Below are 21,071 nucleotides of genomic sequence, written 5' to 3'. Positions count from 1 at the left end.
AATGTAACGTATTTGTCAAGTTTTCTATTTAGGGTACAAAGGATATGACTCCACAGCAAATTGCTCATTTGTGTCACTTTCTGCCGCACCAAATTTCTATTGGCCCAGATAAGAAAAAATGCTGTCCAGCGACAACTTTGAAATTTAGAATTGGCCAGAAACAAATCGTAAAAACAATTTGGGCTTTATGATTAACCATGATTTAGCAAAAAAATTGCACAAACACAATACTCTTGAGGTTAGTGTAAATCACAGAGTGACCATCTGATTGCTTCTCGGATTTCAGCGGAGGAATTGATTATAGGCACTATGATTAACCCAAAACCGTAAGAATACAGGAAAAGCGTTATGAAATAGGAGGGCTGAAATATTTTGCCATCGAATTTTAATTTTTCATTTCTCTGGAGTTGCAGCTCTTTTGCATTTAAATTTTTTTTAAAGGAGTTTGTGGTCGAACTTACAGCTCTTTAATATAAGAAAATTACATATCTAACGGTTAAAATTTATCCAACTCTATGACGACAAATCTTTTTACCATATTCTATGATTATTTTCGATTTTCACCCATATTTTTACAAGTTCAGGGTTATGACTTTCAAAATATGGCAACGTGTCTGTATATCCCATATAATCCACAGAAAATTACGAAAAAAGAGTGACATATGTTTGTAAGATGTTGGGTCTCAGAAAACAAACTCTGGAAAAATGGTAATTTGGCACCCACGTTAAAGTTGAAAATTGGACCCTTAGATTTAATGAATTATGACATCCCCTCAAGATCGCTTGCTCCTCGCGACAGGTTTGGGAACTAAAACTTTTAACAGTATAGCAACACCAAAAAGTGATTGCAGCTACTACGTAGCGATTTGCCGAATAAAAAAGTGATTGAAACTTCTGCATAGCCAAAACGGCTACGAACCATTTAACCTAAATGTACTATTAACAATTACACTTGCATTTCTGTTGTAATTTTGTCTAATTTAAGCAATACTCTTGGGTAATACCAAGGCCTTACCAAAAGGGATGGGGGTAAGCTGTACTGCCGTGAAAGTGACGGAACTCAACAACAACAAAAATATCTAAATTCGTCTTAAGTTCCTTTACAGTAAAAGAGAGGCTGTTTACAAAAGCAAGATTAAAATTCAGAATTAAAATATATCGTGGGCACGCTGGGATAAATGTTTTTTGAACAATAATCTTTTTAGACTACATTAGTTATGTTTCTTTGTTCTTCTCTGCCTCGTTGAGTATTCATAAATTGGCACACGAGCGTCTATTTGTACAAATGAATTTTTAGTGACTGACACAACTTTTTGGGGCTTTAATTGGGGGTCCCACTAGAAGTAGCCTTACTGTGACTTTTCTCTTTGCTAAGTAACACTCTTTTCTGGAGAGAAGTATTCAGTCTCTCAGTTTTTCTCTCAGATTTTGTGACTGTCTTGAAGCGTTGTTGCTTGATGTGTGTACTATATCCTAGAACGAGGAATTTGAAGGAGAATTTGCATATTATTCTGCAGCTTTACGAATACCACGGGACGTAACAAGGTAGTTGTGAAGGCAATATGAACACTACTATTTTCCGGTTGCATGGCAAGTGATTGTATCCATTGTGAAGGCAAGTTCTCTGGCTGCATGATTATTTCATTTCTGAGTAGTCTAAACATTTACACCATAATTGGAGGTTCTCACTTAACCTATCAACTAAGGAAAGTCTAGAAGTGTATATCTTTCTACAGTTATGTATATGAATACAGTGTTTTTTCCAGTGAGTTCTTCGAAAGGAAGAATTGAAAAATATCTACTATCGACACGCTTTCCAAATTCTGAGCGAAAAAAGCCACAATCATCGATTTCAAATCCATAGGCACAAACATGTAATATGAACTGTGCGATATTGCATCCAACATCGGTTAAAGATCCGTGTACTTGTCACTTTGAAGTTTTCTCAAATAGAACGGCAAAAAATTGAGAGAAATTCCGAAAACTGCCAGTGAGTTCTCTTGCAAAATTTGTGAGACAGTAGAAATTCCAACTGTGCACTCTTAACGTAATGTTGTCTTTCTGTTATTACTATTGCCCAATAACGAACAGTCTGGGCTAGATATCTTACAGGTGATATGACTTTCCTATAACTTCTAACCGTCTTGGTTATCCTTGATTGCAGTTCTGCTCAGCAAATATGCAAATTCATTCCTTGAGAAGTCTTTGTTTTTTGAAATACTACAGATCCCTAGCTTTTCTCTCTCGCTTTCTGCGTCACGTTTCAGTGTGGGACATACCCATTGTTTCGTTTTCTTTTGCTTCTTAGAATCAATGCTGTTACTAGATACCTGTGAAGCAAGTTTAGCAAAAACTAAAATCTTATTTAGTTGTATCAATATCACTAGTGTATCATGTCACTATATGTATCACTATATGATACAGATAGTATATCACTTTATAGTATATCGCTATCATAGTATATTAGAATCTGTATCGTAAGTATGACTATTTGTCATGTTAAAGCTTTTAAAAATAACGGGCAAATGGTTGAAGCAGTACTTCATAGACTTTTGGCTTAAAATGTTCTAATGGGACAGTATTTTGGTCTCAAATTTTAGTTACCAGAACTGTAAGTATAAGAATTCTTGCTCTGATATGCCTTAGGAAGAATGTTTTTTTTTGTTTTCTATAACATTAAGAAAAACCATTTGAGTACCATGTCTAAGTAATTAGCTGATTGAAAGTATAAAGGCGTATTATATTTATTGAAACCAGATTCGGATAATAATTCTAAATTTGTGACTCAGTTGTAAAGTTAAAATTGTTTACGCCCAAATATGGAATGGCCAAATCTTGTATCATTGATTACATTGTTTATATCAGTTAGACCAAATATTTGGCTGAAGGGGGGTTAATAGGTAATTTATGATGCTCCTAAGAAGGTCCAGCATGAGAGCTTGGTTGCACTTCAGTTGAAAACACCTTTCATTTCAAATATTGAAAATGGTACATTTGATCACCAGTAGAGAGGCCCTATCTACTCGTGACGGAACCGTGTGCTGCCATCTATAATCGAGTCTAACGGAACAAGTTCATGTGTCTTTTTCAAGGTCAATCGGGGGCTGTTTCTAAGTGTATTGACTCCGGGACGTGGATTGCACATGCGCACTGAATACTAACGCTACAATGTATTGATTCGCTAACGGGAACAGGATCACGTGTCTCTTTCTAGGCCAACCAGGGGATGTTTCTAAATGTATTGATCCGCTAACGGGACAGAATCATGTGTCTCTTTCTAGGTCAATCAGGGAGTTACGTAAGGTTTCCCTTACATCACAATTCGTCCTTGATATTTTGTTTATAATGGACATGCGTCGATCCTAAATCACTATGGAGTCATAGAGCATCATGAAAACAGCAATAAATATTGATGAGTTTATAGCATTAGCAACATATTTCTGTAATATGAATTCTTTTAAGTAAATGTTCGTAAGTTATTTCATAATTTAACAATTTGTTTATTTGCTGTTCACGATTAAGAAATTCGGGTTGTACCCCCCCCCCCAAAAAAAAACTCCAATATGCGATGTTTATAGTCGTTAGAAAGCATAAAATACGCTCTTTTTTACCATGTAAACCCCCCACTGTTAACGATTTTAATTCTTTCATTGGAAATAATTCCCTTTTTCGACAAATTCATGTAATTTTCATGCTTTCTATATCCTAGTAAAAGTGACAACTTACATCCGCCAACTCTTAGGCATTAATAATCCCCACTATAACATTAAGCCTCGAACATGACTTTTATCAGTTCCGTAAAGATTTAAATAGGGATAATTATTGCACCCCGTCAAGTGCACATCCGACATGCTATATCCATATGAATTAGGATAGCAGAGTTTTTGCTGAAAACGATATTTTTTTATTTCCGTTAAATTGACTGCAGTAAATCCTTTTATTTGCAGTGTTACTTATAATAAATTGTTTACTATTTTATTTGTTTTCCATTTTGATTACTCTGTGTTTCTGTGGTGGGGGAGGGGGGCTAAGAAAACGATTCATAACTACTATGAGAAGGTTTATTGAAACGCGGGTCCCTTTAAATGATTTAAACCTTTGACCCTAGAGGAATAATGTGCAAATATATGCGTTGCGTCTCTAGGCATGTTTTTAAATTTAATTTTCTAAATGGTAAAAATAGGATTTCTATGCTTTTCGGGTTTATTTCCAACATGGAGTGCATTTAATTGTTTCTCTAAATGGTAAAAATAGGAACTACTGACTGTCGTAGTATATTTCTCGCAAATTTTACTTTTTGCTTTGCTGAAAAGGGGAGGAGGGGCTTCTTTGGGACAATGGCAGATGCTTTCTAGACAAAATTATGCCTTACAATAAATTCTGTAGAAGGAGGTTCTCTAACAGGGAGTCGTGATTTTATACAAGACTTTTTCTTCTTTTTAAGGACAATTATGAGAAATGCCCGCCTCCACCTGAAAAGAGAGATAAGAGTAAAGACGCTAATCCCAATCAACAGCAGGAGATGGCTGGCCCATCCAAAATCACCCACATCCGTTCTAGACCAGCGCTGCCTGCTCAAGTCCCCTCCGCGCCAGCCCCTATGCAACCAGGTAGCAAGATAAAGAGAGAGTGGGCGGGTAACTACAAAATGGTGAACCCCACTGCTCCAACCCCCCAAGCCACGGACATCGCTGCCCTAGCTGCACAACCCACTGACATTACTGGTCCGGCTACACAAGAGCGTGATGTCACTACCCCGTCCATCCTCCGACATGTGTTCCTGGGACCATCCGACACTCAAGTGTAGCCTGAATTTGAAAATGTAAGTTTAAATTTTATTTCTCGCTAAAGATATTTTCTCCCAATGGAAATATAGCGTTCTCCTTTTGAATCATATCAAATGCATGCATTCAACCTGCTGAATCAGGTTAGCGAATCCAAAAAAGGTACTATATCCAGCTCATAATAAGTAGCAAAATCTTTTGCCATATAAACTGCTTTATTAACGAATGGTTCACCTTGCTTCTGCAAATATATCATAAAAACAACTTTCTATCGGAATGAGTTGTGTATCATGAAAGGGGTGGGCTATCCATCTCAAATCAAGTAATGACACTGGTTTTTTTTCAGAGCAGATAAAGAGTATTATTATGAAATTTTTGGGGGAGTTGTTTGAACAAAATCAAAACCTACTATGTCATGTTTTAGATTGTAAATATCTTATATTAAGTTGGAACTTTCAGGATATATAGAGTAGTTAGAGTAGCGAATTATTCAAATGCTAATACTAAGCGTGTTTTTAAGCACATGTAAATAATAATCCAATTTTTAAAAGAGGGTGATTTAGCCACTTTGAAAATAAGCTATTTTCTCTTATAGATTGCATTGATTCCATATTCGTTGTCTCTGTCCTCGTCAGTTGGAGAAGAAGAAGACATTGACGCATCTACGGAATTCCTTTCCATTCAGGACAATTCACCAATAAGCGAATGGCATGATATCGGTAACTCCATTGAAATACCTGACAATATTGATGATTTTCTATGTAATTATTTTAATTTAGAACCTAGCACAGTTGAGCAGGGGGATTTAACATTGCTAAGTCCAAATACTTTACAACTTTTAGATGATCATGTCAGTGATTTAACCGAGAATCCTCCCCCCACTGATTTAATAGACATAGATGCAGTTCAATCGAATGAAATGACTTCTCACAGTCCTATTGTTGAACAAAGTGGGGGAGGGGGTGGTGATGATATACAAGAGAAGGAGGGTAACAATACACAATATACAATACTTCCTGATTTCAATCAAATTCAATATTAAATACAATAGTCGTCTACACTGCAACCTTTGGGGATCCCTTTAATAAGCTTATGGGGGGGAATTTTATATTTGACCCTATAGATATTGTTCATATATATGTAGATAAAATTCTTGCACTGTTAGAAAACCAGAGTCAATTGTGGGGGGGGGTAGGGACTCTGTTAAGGTTTCAATTGTTGTAAAAATATTTTATTTAAACGAGGGTAAAAGTGAAGTTTATTATCATTTTGTGCACACCGAGATGCTATTGGTCTATCCACATTTAGAAAATTATGAAGCAGTTTTTATGTAATGGGTAGGCCACATTATTACGCATCTCGAAAATTATAATGAGAACGGGAGTGGTTCAGCGGTTTTATTTATTGAAAATTTAAGCGTAAATGTTTCGAAATTAAAAAAATAATTTATTTTAAGAGGGGGGCGTAGGGAGGAGGGAACAGTTTAAATATAATCCCTATTTAGAGGGTTGTCAAGGGCATTCAACGAATCTGTTTTGAAACAGGTCAAAAATGTTTCATGTACGCTTTCCTCATGTCAGCATTCGACACTCTAGCATGTGACACTTCAAAGAAAAATTTAGAATACTGGGCTGTACATGGGAAGGAGGGCTCTGATTTTCCCCTTGTAGATTTTACTTGTTTAGAGGGGAAATTTCGAGTAATGCTCAGGTGCATTGATATTTTTGAAAGGGCCAATGCCCATTTAAATATCGGCGTCACTAAGATTCAGTATGAAGCTGAATTTCAAGAGGTTATTCGTTCTAATAAAAAGGGGGTGTTGTTCCCAGTAAGGGGCCCGTCGATTGAATTGGTGAAGCACTGAGTTTGGTTGTAGTACACACCATCTAGTGAACGCAATGCAATTTGCCATTTTAACACAATTACAGATATCAGTAGACTTCTGGGGGAGGGTACGAAAATAGGGGTACGTTTCTACTGTTCAACATGCCTGTCCCAATTTCGTAGGGATTTAAAACTACAGAATCATATGAAGCATTGTAGACGGTATGGCTACCAATCAGTGGAAACAGTTTCGGGTGCCAGGCCATTTTACGTTTTAAAATTTCCAAAATATCCATCTTCAAAGCAATAAAATCTCTTTGGATTGTGAAGCTAGGCTAGTGGATGTGAACAATCCTCGATTTCCGAATCGAATCAAAGAACATCAAGCTATAGTGGTTTCCTATGCCCACGCGCAAAGAAACAACTCTAACACAATGCAGCTGTTAGAAATAATCGAGACGTTGGATGGGAACGAGTACATGATCAAGGCATTAACTAAATTAATTGTCACTGTAAATCGAGCTATTTCTCGTTTGAGAAATACCCATTACCCAATGTTGTTGTCTGCAGAGGATCGTCTAGCAATTAAAAATAAAAAAATATGCTGGGTTTGTAAGGGGGAATTTGAAGAGGGGGCTAAGGGGAAAAGAGGGGGAAGGAGAAAGTCAGGGACCATAATCACTTGTGGCAGGACATATCATCAGGGGGTAGTAATTTTCGTGGTGTAGAACATCAATCGTGCAATGTGAATGTAAGCCAGCAGTTTTTTATACCGGTTTTCATTCTCAATTCAAATTATGAATTGGCACGTATTGCATACGTGCCAGCTTTGGCACGTATGCACAGGGAGGGAAGGGGAGTAGAGAGTCCATGGGTAAACAATTCATTTACCTACAATATTATCCCCAAATCAGCTGAGAAGTTGGTGCTTCTTGATTTGAAATGGCAGGTAGGGAATAATGGGCATACGTGTTGGAATAAAATCCGGTTTTTAGATCCATATAGTTACTTCCCCAAGACTTTGAGTCAATTGAATCAAGTGCAGAAAAGCGACAATTTTGATAGTTTTCCTCTGCTTAAACAGCACTTTCCAGACAGTGAAATGTATGACCTACAGAGCTATAAGGGCGTATATACATATGCCTGTTACTGTTCTGGTGCACACTTAAGCGAGGAAAAACTACCTCAACTTAAAGCTTTCTATAATTCACTCACCAATAGTAAATGCACTGCCGAGGAATATCAATTTGCCGAGAGGGTTTGGGCTAAGGGTAATTGTAAAAATGGGTGGGATTACTGTAAACTGTACTTGGCCAGTGACGTTTTAATTCTTTTAGATATTGTCTGTAAGAACACAGAACAAACTTATTCAGAGTTTGGATTAGATTTATGTTATTATTTTTGCACGCCACATTTGGTTATCGATTTGATTAAAAAAATTATTAGGGAAGAAATAGGGTTGATCACTGATGTAGATCAACACCTTTTCGTAGAAAAATCGATGAGGGGGGGGGTATATTTTGCATGGGTGTCGCGTTTTATTAACAGATCCAAGTGAACAAGACACTGGTGTAAAGTCAAATGCAGTTTTGCTTGACATGAACTCATTATACCCCTCAGCAATGTCTCACTACTCTTTGCCGTGTTGAAACTATAAATGGCTTGAGAATCCTTGTGAGATCCCCGACATTCACACCGTCGAGGACAATGGGCCACAAGGATGGTTCTTTGAAATTGACGGGCACATACCATTGGATCTTCACGATTCGGTCAAGGATTTTGTATTCCCTTGTGTCCATCGACTAGTGACCAAGGAATTGCTGAGCCCATACAATCGATCTTTGGTTGATGATATGGGAATTCACTGGACCCCCTCCAAGTAGAAACTGATCGGGGATCTAGACCCTAAACAGAATATCGTTGTTCATCATTTGTTCTTGTGCTCGATGGTGAACAATGGTTTTAAGATCACAAACATACACAGGGTCCTGCAATTCAATCAGAAACCTTACTTAAAGACTTTTATTGACACTTTGTCGGTAAACGTTCTCGGGCACGAAGTAAAGTTGAAAAGGAAATGTAAATGATCATTTTAAATTCTGCGTTTCGCAAAATGTGTGTAAGCGTACGGAACAGATCCCGTTGTGACGTCGTAACCTGCCCCCAAGAATGTGCTTGAATTATAGTAGACCCCAATTTTACACTATTCACGTGCATAGAGTCCAACATGGTTCTTCTACACAGGAAAAAGAGAAATATTGTTCTGAATAAGAATATTGTGGGGGGTAGTTCAGTACTGGAAATTTCCAAAAAGCTCATGTTGTCCTTTTCATACAAATTATGAAAGGTACAATGGCCAAGGGAGGATGATGTTCAAGTTTATTATTGGGATACATAATATATGCTGGTAAAAGTTAAAAATGGGAAATTATTACAATATTTATAAAAATGGGTGCACAACAGTTTGCGGATGGATTTCACTAACTGGAATGCGTCCCTTTACTCCGAGATGTTGAAACGTTGCTTGGGGTGGGGGCCCTTAGGGGGAGGGGGGTTTCCTTTAAATTCATAGTGTTCAACTTTTCTATTCGTGTTCGTGTTGTAAGTTGTTTTTTTATTTGAAAAATGTTGTTGTACAAATAGTGCTATTTTAAGTTGTACAAAAATGTGTGTACTATTCGTGCTGTATGAATAGTGTTGTTCTTGCTGTACAAAAAAAAGTGTGTGCTATTCATGCTGTACAGAAAAGTGATGATGTCAATCAATATTGTTGTTCTTGCTGTACAAAAAAAGTGTTGATGTCAATAAACGAAAAATGTTGTTATACAATAGTGCTCTTGTTAATAAATATTGTTGTTCTTGCTGTACAGAAAAGGTGTTTTTGTAAATAAATATTGTTCTTCTTGCTGTATAATAGTGTGTACTATTGTTGCTGTTGTTAATTAATGTTGTTGTTAATAAATGCTATTGTTGTTCTTGTTGGAAAAATAGTGTGTGCTATTCATGCTGTACAAGTATTGATGTTAATAAATGAAAGAAATATTGTTTTTGTTTTTCTTGTTAACGTAGATAGATCTATGGGAAAATTATTATTTATTCATTGGACAACTATGGTTTACAGTTAGTTGTAGTCCGAATGTTGTCAACAGTAGCAGTATGTATAAATTTAAAACACCATTCAGATCTTTTCTGTTTGGCCCATCAATGTCAGGGGAAACGACGCTTTTAGCTAAAATAATTGAAAATTGTAATAGAATGTTTTTGGAAAAACCAAAGAAAATTTATTATTGTTATAGTATTTTGCAGGAGTCTCACGATAAAATAAAATCTATTGCCACATCCATGCCAATACAATTCATAAGGGGACTTCATGTTTTCAATAGTATTGAACCAAACTCATGGGTGATTATTGATGATTTGGCTGAATCAATTGAACAGTTCTCACAGGAAATGCTACAACTCTTTACCGTTCATTCTACTCATGAACACATTTCCATAACACTAGTTCTAAACAATCTATTTCGTCAGAGCAAATGTATGAGAACCCTTGCTTTGAATTGCACCATCTATATTATCTACCGAGTTGTTCGTGGTTCTAGTTCGCTAATAGCTCTCAATAAGCAAATATATCGAGGTGCTCCCAAATTTCTACTTTCAGCGTACACTCAGGCGACAAATAAGCCCTATGGGTACATTTTGCTAGATCTTAATCAGCATACACCCGAGGATCTACGTGTAGTCATAGATATTTTTGACAAGTAAATTACTGTATGTCTTCCAGTGAACAGTAGAAAAAGCAATTAGTTGCCATCATGACACTGAAGAAACTACACGAACAACGGCAATTATTCTCCGTTTTACGCACTTCAAAACCTCCACTCAGGAAGGCCATACTCAAACATAGTGTGGACAATGATTTCATTAATCTAATATCTGAACTTTGTTTAAATTTAAATGAGGGCAATGTAGACTTGCCAGAAGGTGTTATACAACAGACAAAACAACATCGTTCCACTGTACGTGCCTTGGCTTGCCAAAACAAAGGAAAAAATTTTAAAAGAAAATGTCTCCTTCAAGCGGGAGGTAGCTTCTTTACAATAATCGCAGCACTTGTAAACAGTTTTCTCTAGATGGCTAAACCCTATAAATTGACGCCATTTGAACTTGTCCTCTCACCCGTGGAACATTTTCAAGACAATCTAAGCAAATTCATTAATGATGAAAATATTGCCGATGATAAAAAGCTAGTTTTACTTCAAGATGCACTGCGTCGTGTGGACAAACAAAGACCTTATCGTGAGAGACCCGTCGCCGTTACAGATCCCCCTAAACAGGAAACATCTCCTCAAGATTCTACACACTCAAAGGAGAAGGAATTGACTTCTATAGTGACATGAATTGGAAACCTATTGCCAGTGACCTATCGAGAACATAGTAAAAGAGTATTAACATATCTCATGTTGAAAAGTGATGGTGATAATCAAGTTAAAGTCGCTAGCACTGGGAAACGAATTATAATTAAGAGAAAAAATTATAATCTAGTTGATTTAATTTGTGATATGGCGACGAATCGTAAAGGACTTTTATCATTTGACAATAATCTATACACCTTTCTAAATGCATCAAACTTCCCCAAAAGTCTTATTGGCAATAAGCAAATTCTAAAGAAACTAAGAGAATATAGTCCTCCAACAACACCAACACCATTTAAAAAAGAAGAAGAAGATTCAATATTGGAAAATACTAGCAGCAGCAGCAATGATTTTATAACACCGACGATGGTAGCTTGACAAAAGCGAAAACGTATTGATTCACCCTACAGTGTGCAAAAGGGGAGTGGACATTACATTACGAGTTTGCGTTCAATATGGTTGAAGTTCTGAAACATGTCTATGATAATATTGGTGAAGCGGGAAGTCTAAGTTCCCCCACAACGCTTTCTAAAGTTGCCTCTGACATAAATGGTAGCAAACTAAAAAAAGCAAAAGAGTATCTAGAAAATGAACCGAGTTACACACTGCATCGGAATCGCAGGCTTCGTGGCAAACAATATCGACAAACTAATGCCTTTTGCCCTCTGCATATAATGCAAACTGATCTTTTAACTTTAGACGCGATTCAACGGCATCACAATACATCCTACAAATATATTCTAGTGGCAATCAGTGTCTTTAGTCGCTATGCATATGCTATTCCATTGCAATCAAAGAGAGGTGTTGAAGTTGTTCATGCTTTAGAAATTATTCTTGAACAGGATTCGTATAGAAAAATTCAATCGGATCGCGGTAGGAAATTTGTTAATCCTTATTTACAAAAGGTTCTATTGAAATATAATACAACGCTCTATCATAGTCACAGCCCGATAAAGGCTGCATTGGCTGAACGATTGATAAGAACGATTTGTATATTAATTTCAATATATTGTACGCTGAAAAATACTGCTGCTTTTATTCATGATTTATATAAAATCATGCAAATATACAACCAACGACCACATCGATCATTATCCTACTCAACCCCTCGGGACGTTCATTGCACTGAAAATACATTTGATGCTTTTCTAAAGCAATATTCCAGTGAAAAAAAATTTGAAGAAGAAATTCAATGTTGGTGATACTGTTCGAATTAATAGAACCACCAAAATTTTTGAAAAGGGGAATTCTTTAAGGAGCTCTGAACTTTTTAAAGTGTCCAAAATCCTATACACTACACCCACGACATATCGACTACGAGACACCAAAAATGACGAGATTCTCGGCAGCTTTTATGAATACGAACTGCAAAAAGTTGGAAACACTAGTGAAATTTATCAAATTGAAAAGATATTAAAGAGTCGTACTCGCAGGGGCAAGAGACAGTTGCTTGTTTGCTTGGTAGGATAAAAATCTGATTGTGATTCTTGGGTTGCAGTTGAAGACATTAACAATGCCCAATGATTGTTATATGACTTTCATGTCCATTGTTTCCGATCCTCTCTGCAATTACTTGAATAAAACAAGTGATTTTTGGACAAAACTCTCTCCCACCATCAAATTTGATGACGGACAGTATGACGGGGCTCTTGTCGACTATATTCTTAAAAATACACATAATATCCTGAGAAAGGATCGCAAATATGATATAAAAATTAGACCCTATGATTGGCCGCCACCCCCAGTTGATCAAGAACAAAATCAAAAGATCAATTGGATGAATTATCCATAATTGAAATACCTTATGAAGAACTCACTTATATGAATGATTTATGTCGTTCTATCAATAAAAGAATTTCCGCTCGTAAAAAAGGAGCCTTTCATTTCAACTATTCAAAGGAGGAGGGCAAGATCTACATTAGTTCACCCATTGCCAGATAAGGGTTATTCTCAACGATAATCTAAAAGACGTTCTTGGCTTTAAACTCAATATAATCAATGGTAAAAGTGCTGGAAACACTAATGTTATTTTTGCTGACTACCCGCCTGCCTTCTCCACGGACACTTGTATATTTCTTTAAGCTTCATTTGTTGAAACATCCCGGGTTGGCAATAGCAATGTCCCTCTCCTGCGAGTTCTTGAGCGAAAAACCAATCATGAACATATTCACCATTAAAATATAAAGCATCTTCAGTATATACCCGTAAACTCGTCGTATTTGGAACTCTGTCAGTTACCACTAAGAACTGAATTAGGTGATCCCCTAGCAATAACAAAAGGTTTGGCTGTGATTACATGCCATTTTCGAGTCATTCAACAACAACAAAATGCCTATGAGAAAAGTGGTATTCTTTTGTCCTGATATTGACTGATTTGTTAATACACTCTGTCCAAAACTCCTTGGTAATAGACTAGAATATTAAAACGCTGTATGTCGATATCTAGCTGCTGTGTTTGCAATTGGTTTGCTAAGCTCTTTCACTCTGCACTACCTCTGGCTAGAAAATATATTGTACTGACTTTGACAGATTTTGTATCCTCTACACTCTACGATTGGGGCTCTGGGAAGGATTTTAAAAAAGTGCTTCGGAAGATCTTAGGTCCAGTGCACGAACCCTTGGCGAGCACTTAAAATCGCATCAAAATGTAAAATGTTTAAAAAGGTCGACAAACAGTGCACCACTCATCAGTCTCTACTCAGGTCAGAAACGAAAGACATCACCCCTGTCAAAGAAAAGAAGGAAAAAGACGACACGTACAATAAGCACTAGTAGAAGAAGAAGCCCCAGGAAGAAAATTTTTATATCGAAACTGGATTTCTTTTCCTAAGATGTCATATTTACCGCGAAAGGATTCCCAACCTTCAATCACTTCATCTTTAAATTTATTTAATACTTAAGATGTTGATATGGGTGTAAAACATGAATAATATGACCAATTTTATTCATAACGACCCTTTTCCGATAAAGTCCGCTGTCAAATTTATTCAAATGAAGGCTAACTTATGGATACGTGTTCGAAATTTACATATTTACGTCTAATATCCCGGAGTTCTGATTATACACTATCAATTCTTGCCGTTAGAATATTCTATGAAAATTGTATATTACATGATTTATTTTGTCAAATTAGTGTCTACATAAATGGAACGCTGGTGAGCACAAGCAACAATCTCTCAAATTATACAAGCTATATTCAATTCATGTTGATGACACCCACGTCAAACAAGGAATTGAGAGGCACCTCCAATGGATATGAATATATTACTAATACTGATAGTACAGATGCACTTAAAAATGCTGCAACTAGTCAATTACATCAAGTTGAAAAAATATATCATGAAATATTTAATATACCCCAATGGCTACCACCCAATATTAAGGTGGATATAAAATTGACGCTTTCTCATTCCAATTCCATTTTACGAAAAGAACTTGCTGCCAATCCTGATTTAACTCTCTCCCTCACCTCGGCAATACTACATTTACGCAAACAACAGGTTATGAGTTCTGTTGCTTTGGCAGTGGAAAAACTGAGAGCCAGTGGAAACAATATTAAACTACTTGTTCCTCATACAATCACCGATCAACGTCATACTGCCACAGGCTCACGCACCTTCACCGACTCATCCTTTATCAATGGCGAAATTCTGTCAAAATTAGCCTTGGCATTTGTAAAAAGCGCTAGTGCAATAGGATCGTGGACTGGATGCCCACATAAAATTGAAATGTTTGGGCTTTTATCTCTTGTGTGCAAAGTAAATGGTATCCCACTCTACTATCTATCTTTTGATAAATCCTATAGGACCTTGTATGAGTTGACCATACAAACCCTAGATCATGATTCACAACTATTTGAAAATGGTATAACCGAAGAAATGTTTGCTAAAACACGTGCTTTCATTGTATGGGATTTGTCTGGCACCCAGGATATGACTATAGTACGAACTGGGAGTGTGCGTTTAGAGTGTACATTTGACGACCCATTAGCTGAGAGTATTGCACTAATCTCGTTAAATCAATTTGAAACCTATTGGGAAATCACTCCCGAAGGCAGTGTTCTACTAGACCTAGCACCATGAACACCAGTCAAATAATCAGCGTATTTAATATAGACCCTTACGTGTCCAAATACAGATCCTATTGTCTGCCGTCGGACTTTCTTGGAAAAATTCAATGTGCCAACAATACCCTAATCATTGTTAATAGCAGTCCGTCGACTATGAATACTGGCCATTGGTTGTGTATCTTTCAAACTATGAAGACGATTGAATTTTTTGATCTGTTTGGCCTATCCTATACATTATACACTCCACACATCAGCAACTATATTGAGAGCAGTGGGAAAACTATTATTCAAAATCGGAAAAGAGTGCAGGATCTGACGATTAAAAGCTGTGGTTTCCATGTGCTACTATTTTTTGTGTTCAGATGTCGCAGCTATACTTACAAGCAGTTTCTCAACATTTATATAGACAATCCACGTCTGAACGACTTTATGGTGGAAAATATCCTCTCAGGCCTGTATAATATTGATTTTAGTGTCCTACGAGTAAAGTGCTTAAAAAATGTATGTGAATTTGTTTATTAATAAATGAAAAATGTATATACAACAATGTCTTTATTCTTCACTTTAGATTTCTTCTTCTTCGGTGTATAGGCAACTATCGTGAACCACTAATGCTGGTAGATCAATTGAATTCACTGTATATTGATCTTGATTGGTTGCAAAGTCAGGGTCACTTTTTGTACAGTATAATTTAACTTCACTCTTGTTGTATCTCTTTGTATAGTCAATGATACTATTTGCATTCAAATTGTGAAATTGACGTGTTTCAATCTGTCTATTTGAAGCAATATCACATACAGTGTTTTCAAATGGTTAATCACATTCGGTAACTGCCAAATAAAAATCACTAGGTTTACAGTCATAAAAGGCAATGTCGTCACAACGATGACGTAGAAACCAAATTGTCTTGTCACCCCAACAGTTGAATCATAGCCCTGATTCTTCCTCCCAAAATAATTTAAAACAACGACAATACCTATCTCCTAACAATAAACTAAAATCACGTTTGGGGTTCTTTCCAATCATACCGGGGTAAGTATTCTCCCACTGATCACATTTGTCATAATGACAATTGGAGCATAGATATCCTCTAGGGTGAGAGTCACAAATCTCTTCAAGACATGAATTACATCCTTTAATTTGTACTGCATATCCTCTATGTAAATTAAAAGGATTACATAATTTGCACTTTTTATTATAGTCATCAATAATTGTACAATTCTCATATGATGACCAACTGCCAAGAGTCTACATGCATAGTGGACAAGTATAGAACATTTTTTTTTGGTTTCCGATGTCAACTCGGTCACAGCTAAAAAAAAACTGATCCTTGTTCGATAAATTCAGTGGGGGGAACGGCGAGAGGAGTAACTCTGTGAAGCTACCGCTTTCGATGGGGGAGTCATCTACATTGAATGTAGATGGCAATGTTTTCGAAAGTATATCCACGATATTATTCTGCTTTGTTCCAATTAATTTATCAATAAATTGAGTATAAGCATTTGAGTGACATCGACAAAGTTTCATACAATAGTCCAATGGGGGAAAATCAGTTTTAATTATATTGTCAAGTGTCCCCTTTGAGAAAATCTTTCGTTTAAGGGATAACTCGAGAAAATTATCATCCAGAATCAAATGTTTTTCCATAATCACAAGATTCGATCTAATTCTCTCTTTCTCAAATTTATTCATTTTTCAATCCTATCACTCTCACTGCTGACTCTAGACTGATCACGATTCGTTAGCCTAACATTCTAAAAAAAGGAAGGGACATTTTTGATTTCGAAACAATTTTATTGTATAATTACAACAATAATATTACACATGCACAATTAGTGATACAGCTTATTGTCCTCAATATGCTTCACTATTGCATTTAAAGCACTTTGAAGTCTATTCACATGTGCCATATCAACTTTTGCAGCGAAGCATAATTGATCCTCCATTTTAAATTTGCTCAACGATATCACATATCTTGCATATAGTTCATCCCATTCCAGACAAAGCCGTGATCCTCTCGTGATTTCAACCGCAATGTTTAGGGCTCTTGTATCATTGCCACCAACTCTACTATCAACTTCTAATAGTGTAAACATTCCACTCATTATTACAATATATCTTAATGAGTAAAGTCAAACTGTTCTCACTCCTTGATTTCTATTCACACACTAATAACAACTATAGAAAAAATCCTTCCTTATATCAGTTGTGTCACTTCCCGTTAGCGGATCAATACATTGAGAAACATCCCCTGATTGGCCTAGAAAGAGACACGTGATCCTGTTCCCGTTAGCGGGTCAATACGATTGTACCGTTAGTATTCAGCGCGCATGTGCAATCCGCGTCCCGGAGTCAATACACTTAGAAACATCTCCAGATTGAACTTGAAAAAGACACGCAATCTTGTCCCGTTAGACTCAATTATAGATGGCAGCACACGGTCCCGTCACGAGTCGATAGGGCCTCTCTACTATCACCGTTTGACTTACTTAACTGTAGTACAACTGTAATGGATTTTGGATATGACAGAATAAGTGGCAGAATAAGTAATTAAATGGATTACACTAATAGTGTAAGCTTTCTTGTCGGAGCTAATGAAAGATATTTCTATTGGCAGGAATGATATTGGCAATGGACTTGAATCCATTATGGACGAGTACTTCCAGCACTTGGTTCAATGCCAGCAGAAATAGTCAAGAAAACTTCATAGATTTCTATGTCTGGTCACAAAATAACTCTCAAGGTTTGGTAAGAAATTAAAATTCTTTGGATTCTGAAGTTTCAAAATGCTTTGAAATCTGGCGCCCCCTTCATCGCAATGTCCCTTCCCCCATGAAAACTTGCTTCATCGAAAGATCCTCCCATATAACCCCCGACCCACCCCCACCTACCAGAAAAAATCCCCCCTGAAAACGTCTGTATACTTCCCAATAACCAATACTACATTGTTGGGGTTCCACCCCTGTTTCTTTTCCTTTCAGATAAATAACCTGTTTTCGTTTTCTTAATTACGTTTGCTTATAGTATAATTACAAAAGACAGGTTAAATTCTCGTTACTAAGCGTTAGTGGTTTTGCAATAAGTAAGCTTTGAACTAAGTTTTATTTTTGTACTTCCTGTTTTGGAGCCATTGAAAGATAAAGCTGAGAGGTAGAATTGGGTTTGAATGGGGATGGAGATGATTGGCTGGGCCAAGTGAAGGTCCACCCCTACGAACAGTGCTGTAGAGATTATTATTATTTTTTTAATCTACTTTGAGACCCCGTATAGAGAGTCTGCAATTGGAATTTATAGATGTTATTATTGTGACGCTTTTGGAAGAATACAAGTAAGGTATTTTCTACAAACTGTGTACTAGTTTCCGTAACCCAGGCAGGGTAGGAATAGAGTTACGAGATACCGTCATTATTATATTGACAGAGGGGTTTGTTACCTCCAAGGAGAGAGTTAGAGATTTTCTAGCCGTAACCCAAGGCGGGTGCATTTGGCTTTAGAAAGTGGCCTTTTGACCACTCGATCGCGTTATCGTACCCTGGGACAGGGTATACTGTAAATAGGGTAGTACCAAACCCGATATTTGAAGAAACGGTGTGGTAGACACGGGTATCTCATTATAATTTGGGGCCGGGGCTTTCCCCTCCAATAAGTGGTGACACCCGTATATTACCACGCCAGTGGCGTTTTGGCCTACCGGTATAACACTGGTGGCCAAATACCACGAACATTGGTGCCAGCGGTAGCTAGCACTACGAAAGTAGGGAAAGGGGTACCAGCCCTGATTACACTGGGTGCTGCCATCTACAATTGAGTCTAACGCTGTTCGTACATAATTTATGGTTTTTATCCCTGAGAATGAAAAAACAGGATTTTTCCACTTGAAAAAACAGGATTTTTCTCACTTTGATGGATTTTTCTTGGATGTCAACAACAATTGAAGGATGTTTCATGGTTGTCAACAGCAATTCATGTATGTTTTTATGGTTTTTGTCAATTGATTACATAATATCTCCGACGACTACAGCAATTTATGGATGTTTTTATGGTTTTTGTCCCTGAGAATGAAAAATTGGATTTTTCTCACTTGAAAAAACAGGATTTTTCTCACTTGAAAAAACAGGATTTTTCTCACTTTGATGGACGTTTCTTGGATGTCAACAACAATTGAAGGATGTTTCATGGTTGTCAACATCAATTTATGCATGTTTTTATGGTTTTTGTCAATTGATTACATAATATCTCCGACGAGTACAGCAATTTATGGATGTTTTTATGGTTTTTGTCGCTGAGAATGAAAAAACAGAATTTTTCTCACTTGAAAAAACAGGATTTTTGCCACTTTGATGGACGTTTCTTGGATGTCAACAACAATTGAAGGATTTTTCATGGTTGTCAACAGCAATTTATACATGTTTTTATGGTTTTTGTCAATTGATTACATAATACCTCCGACGAGTACAGCCATTTATGGATGTTTTTATGGTTTTTGTCCCTGAGAATGAAAAAACAGGATTTTTCTTACTTGAAAAAACAGGATTTTTCTCACTTTGATGGATGTTTCTTGGATGTCAACAATAATTGAAGTATGTTTCATGGTTGTCAAAAGCAATTTATACATGTGTTTATGTATTTTTTCAATTGATTACATAATGTCTTCGACGAGTACATCAATTTATGGATGTTTTTATGGTTTTTGTCCCTGAGAATGTAAAAAATGGATTTTTAGAACTTGAAAAGAAAACAGGATTTTTCTCACTCTGATGGATGTTTTTGGATGTGAACAACAATTGAAGTATGTTTCATGGTTTTCAACAGCAATTTATACATGTTTTTATGGATTTTGTCAATTGATTACATAATATCTCCGACGACTACAGCAATTTATGGATGTTTTTATGATTTTTGTCCCTGAGAATGTAAAAACAAGATTTTTCTCACTTGAAAAACAGGATTTTTCTCACTTGAAAAAAACAGGATTTTTCTCACTTTGATGGATGTTTCTTGGATGTCAACAACAATTGAAGGATGTTTCATGGTTGTCAACAGCAATTTATGCATGTGTTTATTTTTTTTGTCAATTGATTACATAATATCTCCGACGAGTACAGCAATTTATGGATGTTTTTATGGTTTTTGTCCCTGAGACAGAAAATACAGGATTTTTCTCACTTTGATGTATTTTCAAGGTCGATTTATTTGTTGTTTTCAAGTGCATTGTCTCCGGGGTGAAGGTTGCACATGCGTATTAACGGTGGGGGAAATGTATTGATCTATAAATCATGACGGGGCACCATATATGGGCATAGACTCCCTAGGGGAAATGGATTTCTGAGAAATTGATTACATAATCGGTAGAACCCTATCAGGAGGTCATGACGGGAGTCCATATATGGGCATAGAATGACGTAATCGACTAGGACATTTGGATTTCTTAGAAATTGATTACATAATCGGTAGAACCCTATCAGGAGGTCGTGACGGGAGTCCATGTATGGGCATAGAATGACGTAATCGACTAGGACAAATGAATTTCTGAGACATTGATTACATAGTCGGTAGAACCCTATCAGGAGCTCGTGACGGGAGTCCATATATGGGCATAGAATGACGTAATCGACTAGGACAGTTGGATTTCTGAGAAATTGATTACATAATCGGTAGAACCCTATCAGGAGGTCGTGACGGGAGTCCATATATGGGCATAGAATGACGTAATCGACTAGGACAAATGGATTTCTGAGAAATTGATTACATATTCGGTAGAACCCTATCAGGAGGTCATGACGGGAGTCCATATATGGGCATAGAATGACGTAATCGACTAGGACAGTTGAAATATTTCAGTAGTGGTTTGTCGTGGTTTACCTTTTCACAGTTACATTCTCTTGATTTTTCAAAGTTTATTTTTGATTTCTTTCGTTGAAATGCAAGAGTTGGAATATTTCAGTTGTGTTTTGTCGTGGTTTACCTTGTCACAGTTAGATT

General features: G+C 36.7%; 1 protein-coding gene across 1 annotated transcript in view; it reads left to right on the top strand.

Annotated features, from left to right (window-relative positions):
- The window catches only part of LOC148955219 (amino acid transporter heavy chain SLC3A1-like), a 229,622-nt gene that overhangs the window by 29,429 nt on the left and 179,122 nt on the right, over nucleotides 1-21,071 (top strand). Inside the window, exon 3 of the mRNA XM_089108107.1 lies at nucleotides 17,707-17,837. Within this exon, the coding sequence (XP_088964233.1) occupies nucleotides 17,707-17,837 (131 nt within the window). The remainder of the gene's footprint in view (nucleotides 1-17,706; nucleotides 17,838-21,071) is intronic.

This window comes from Artemia sp. Qi Xiang Cuo, chromosome 2, assembly GCF_049724085.1.
Source record: "Artemia sp. Qi Xiang Cuo chromosome 2, ASM4972408v1, whole genome shotgun sequence".
Taxonomy (NCBI): Eukaryota; Metazoa; Arthropoda; class Branchiopoda; order Anostraca; family Artemiidae; genus Artemia; species Artemia sp. Qi Xiang Cuo.
Note: the sequence above shows the minus strand (reverse complement) of the source record. Positions and strands in the feature narration are given on the sequence as shown.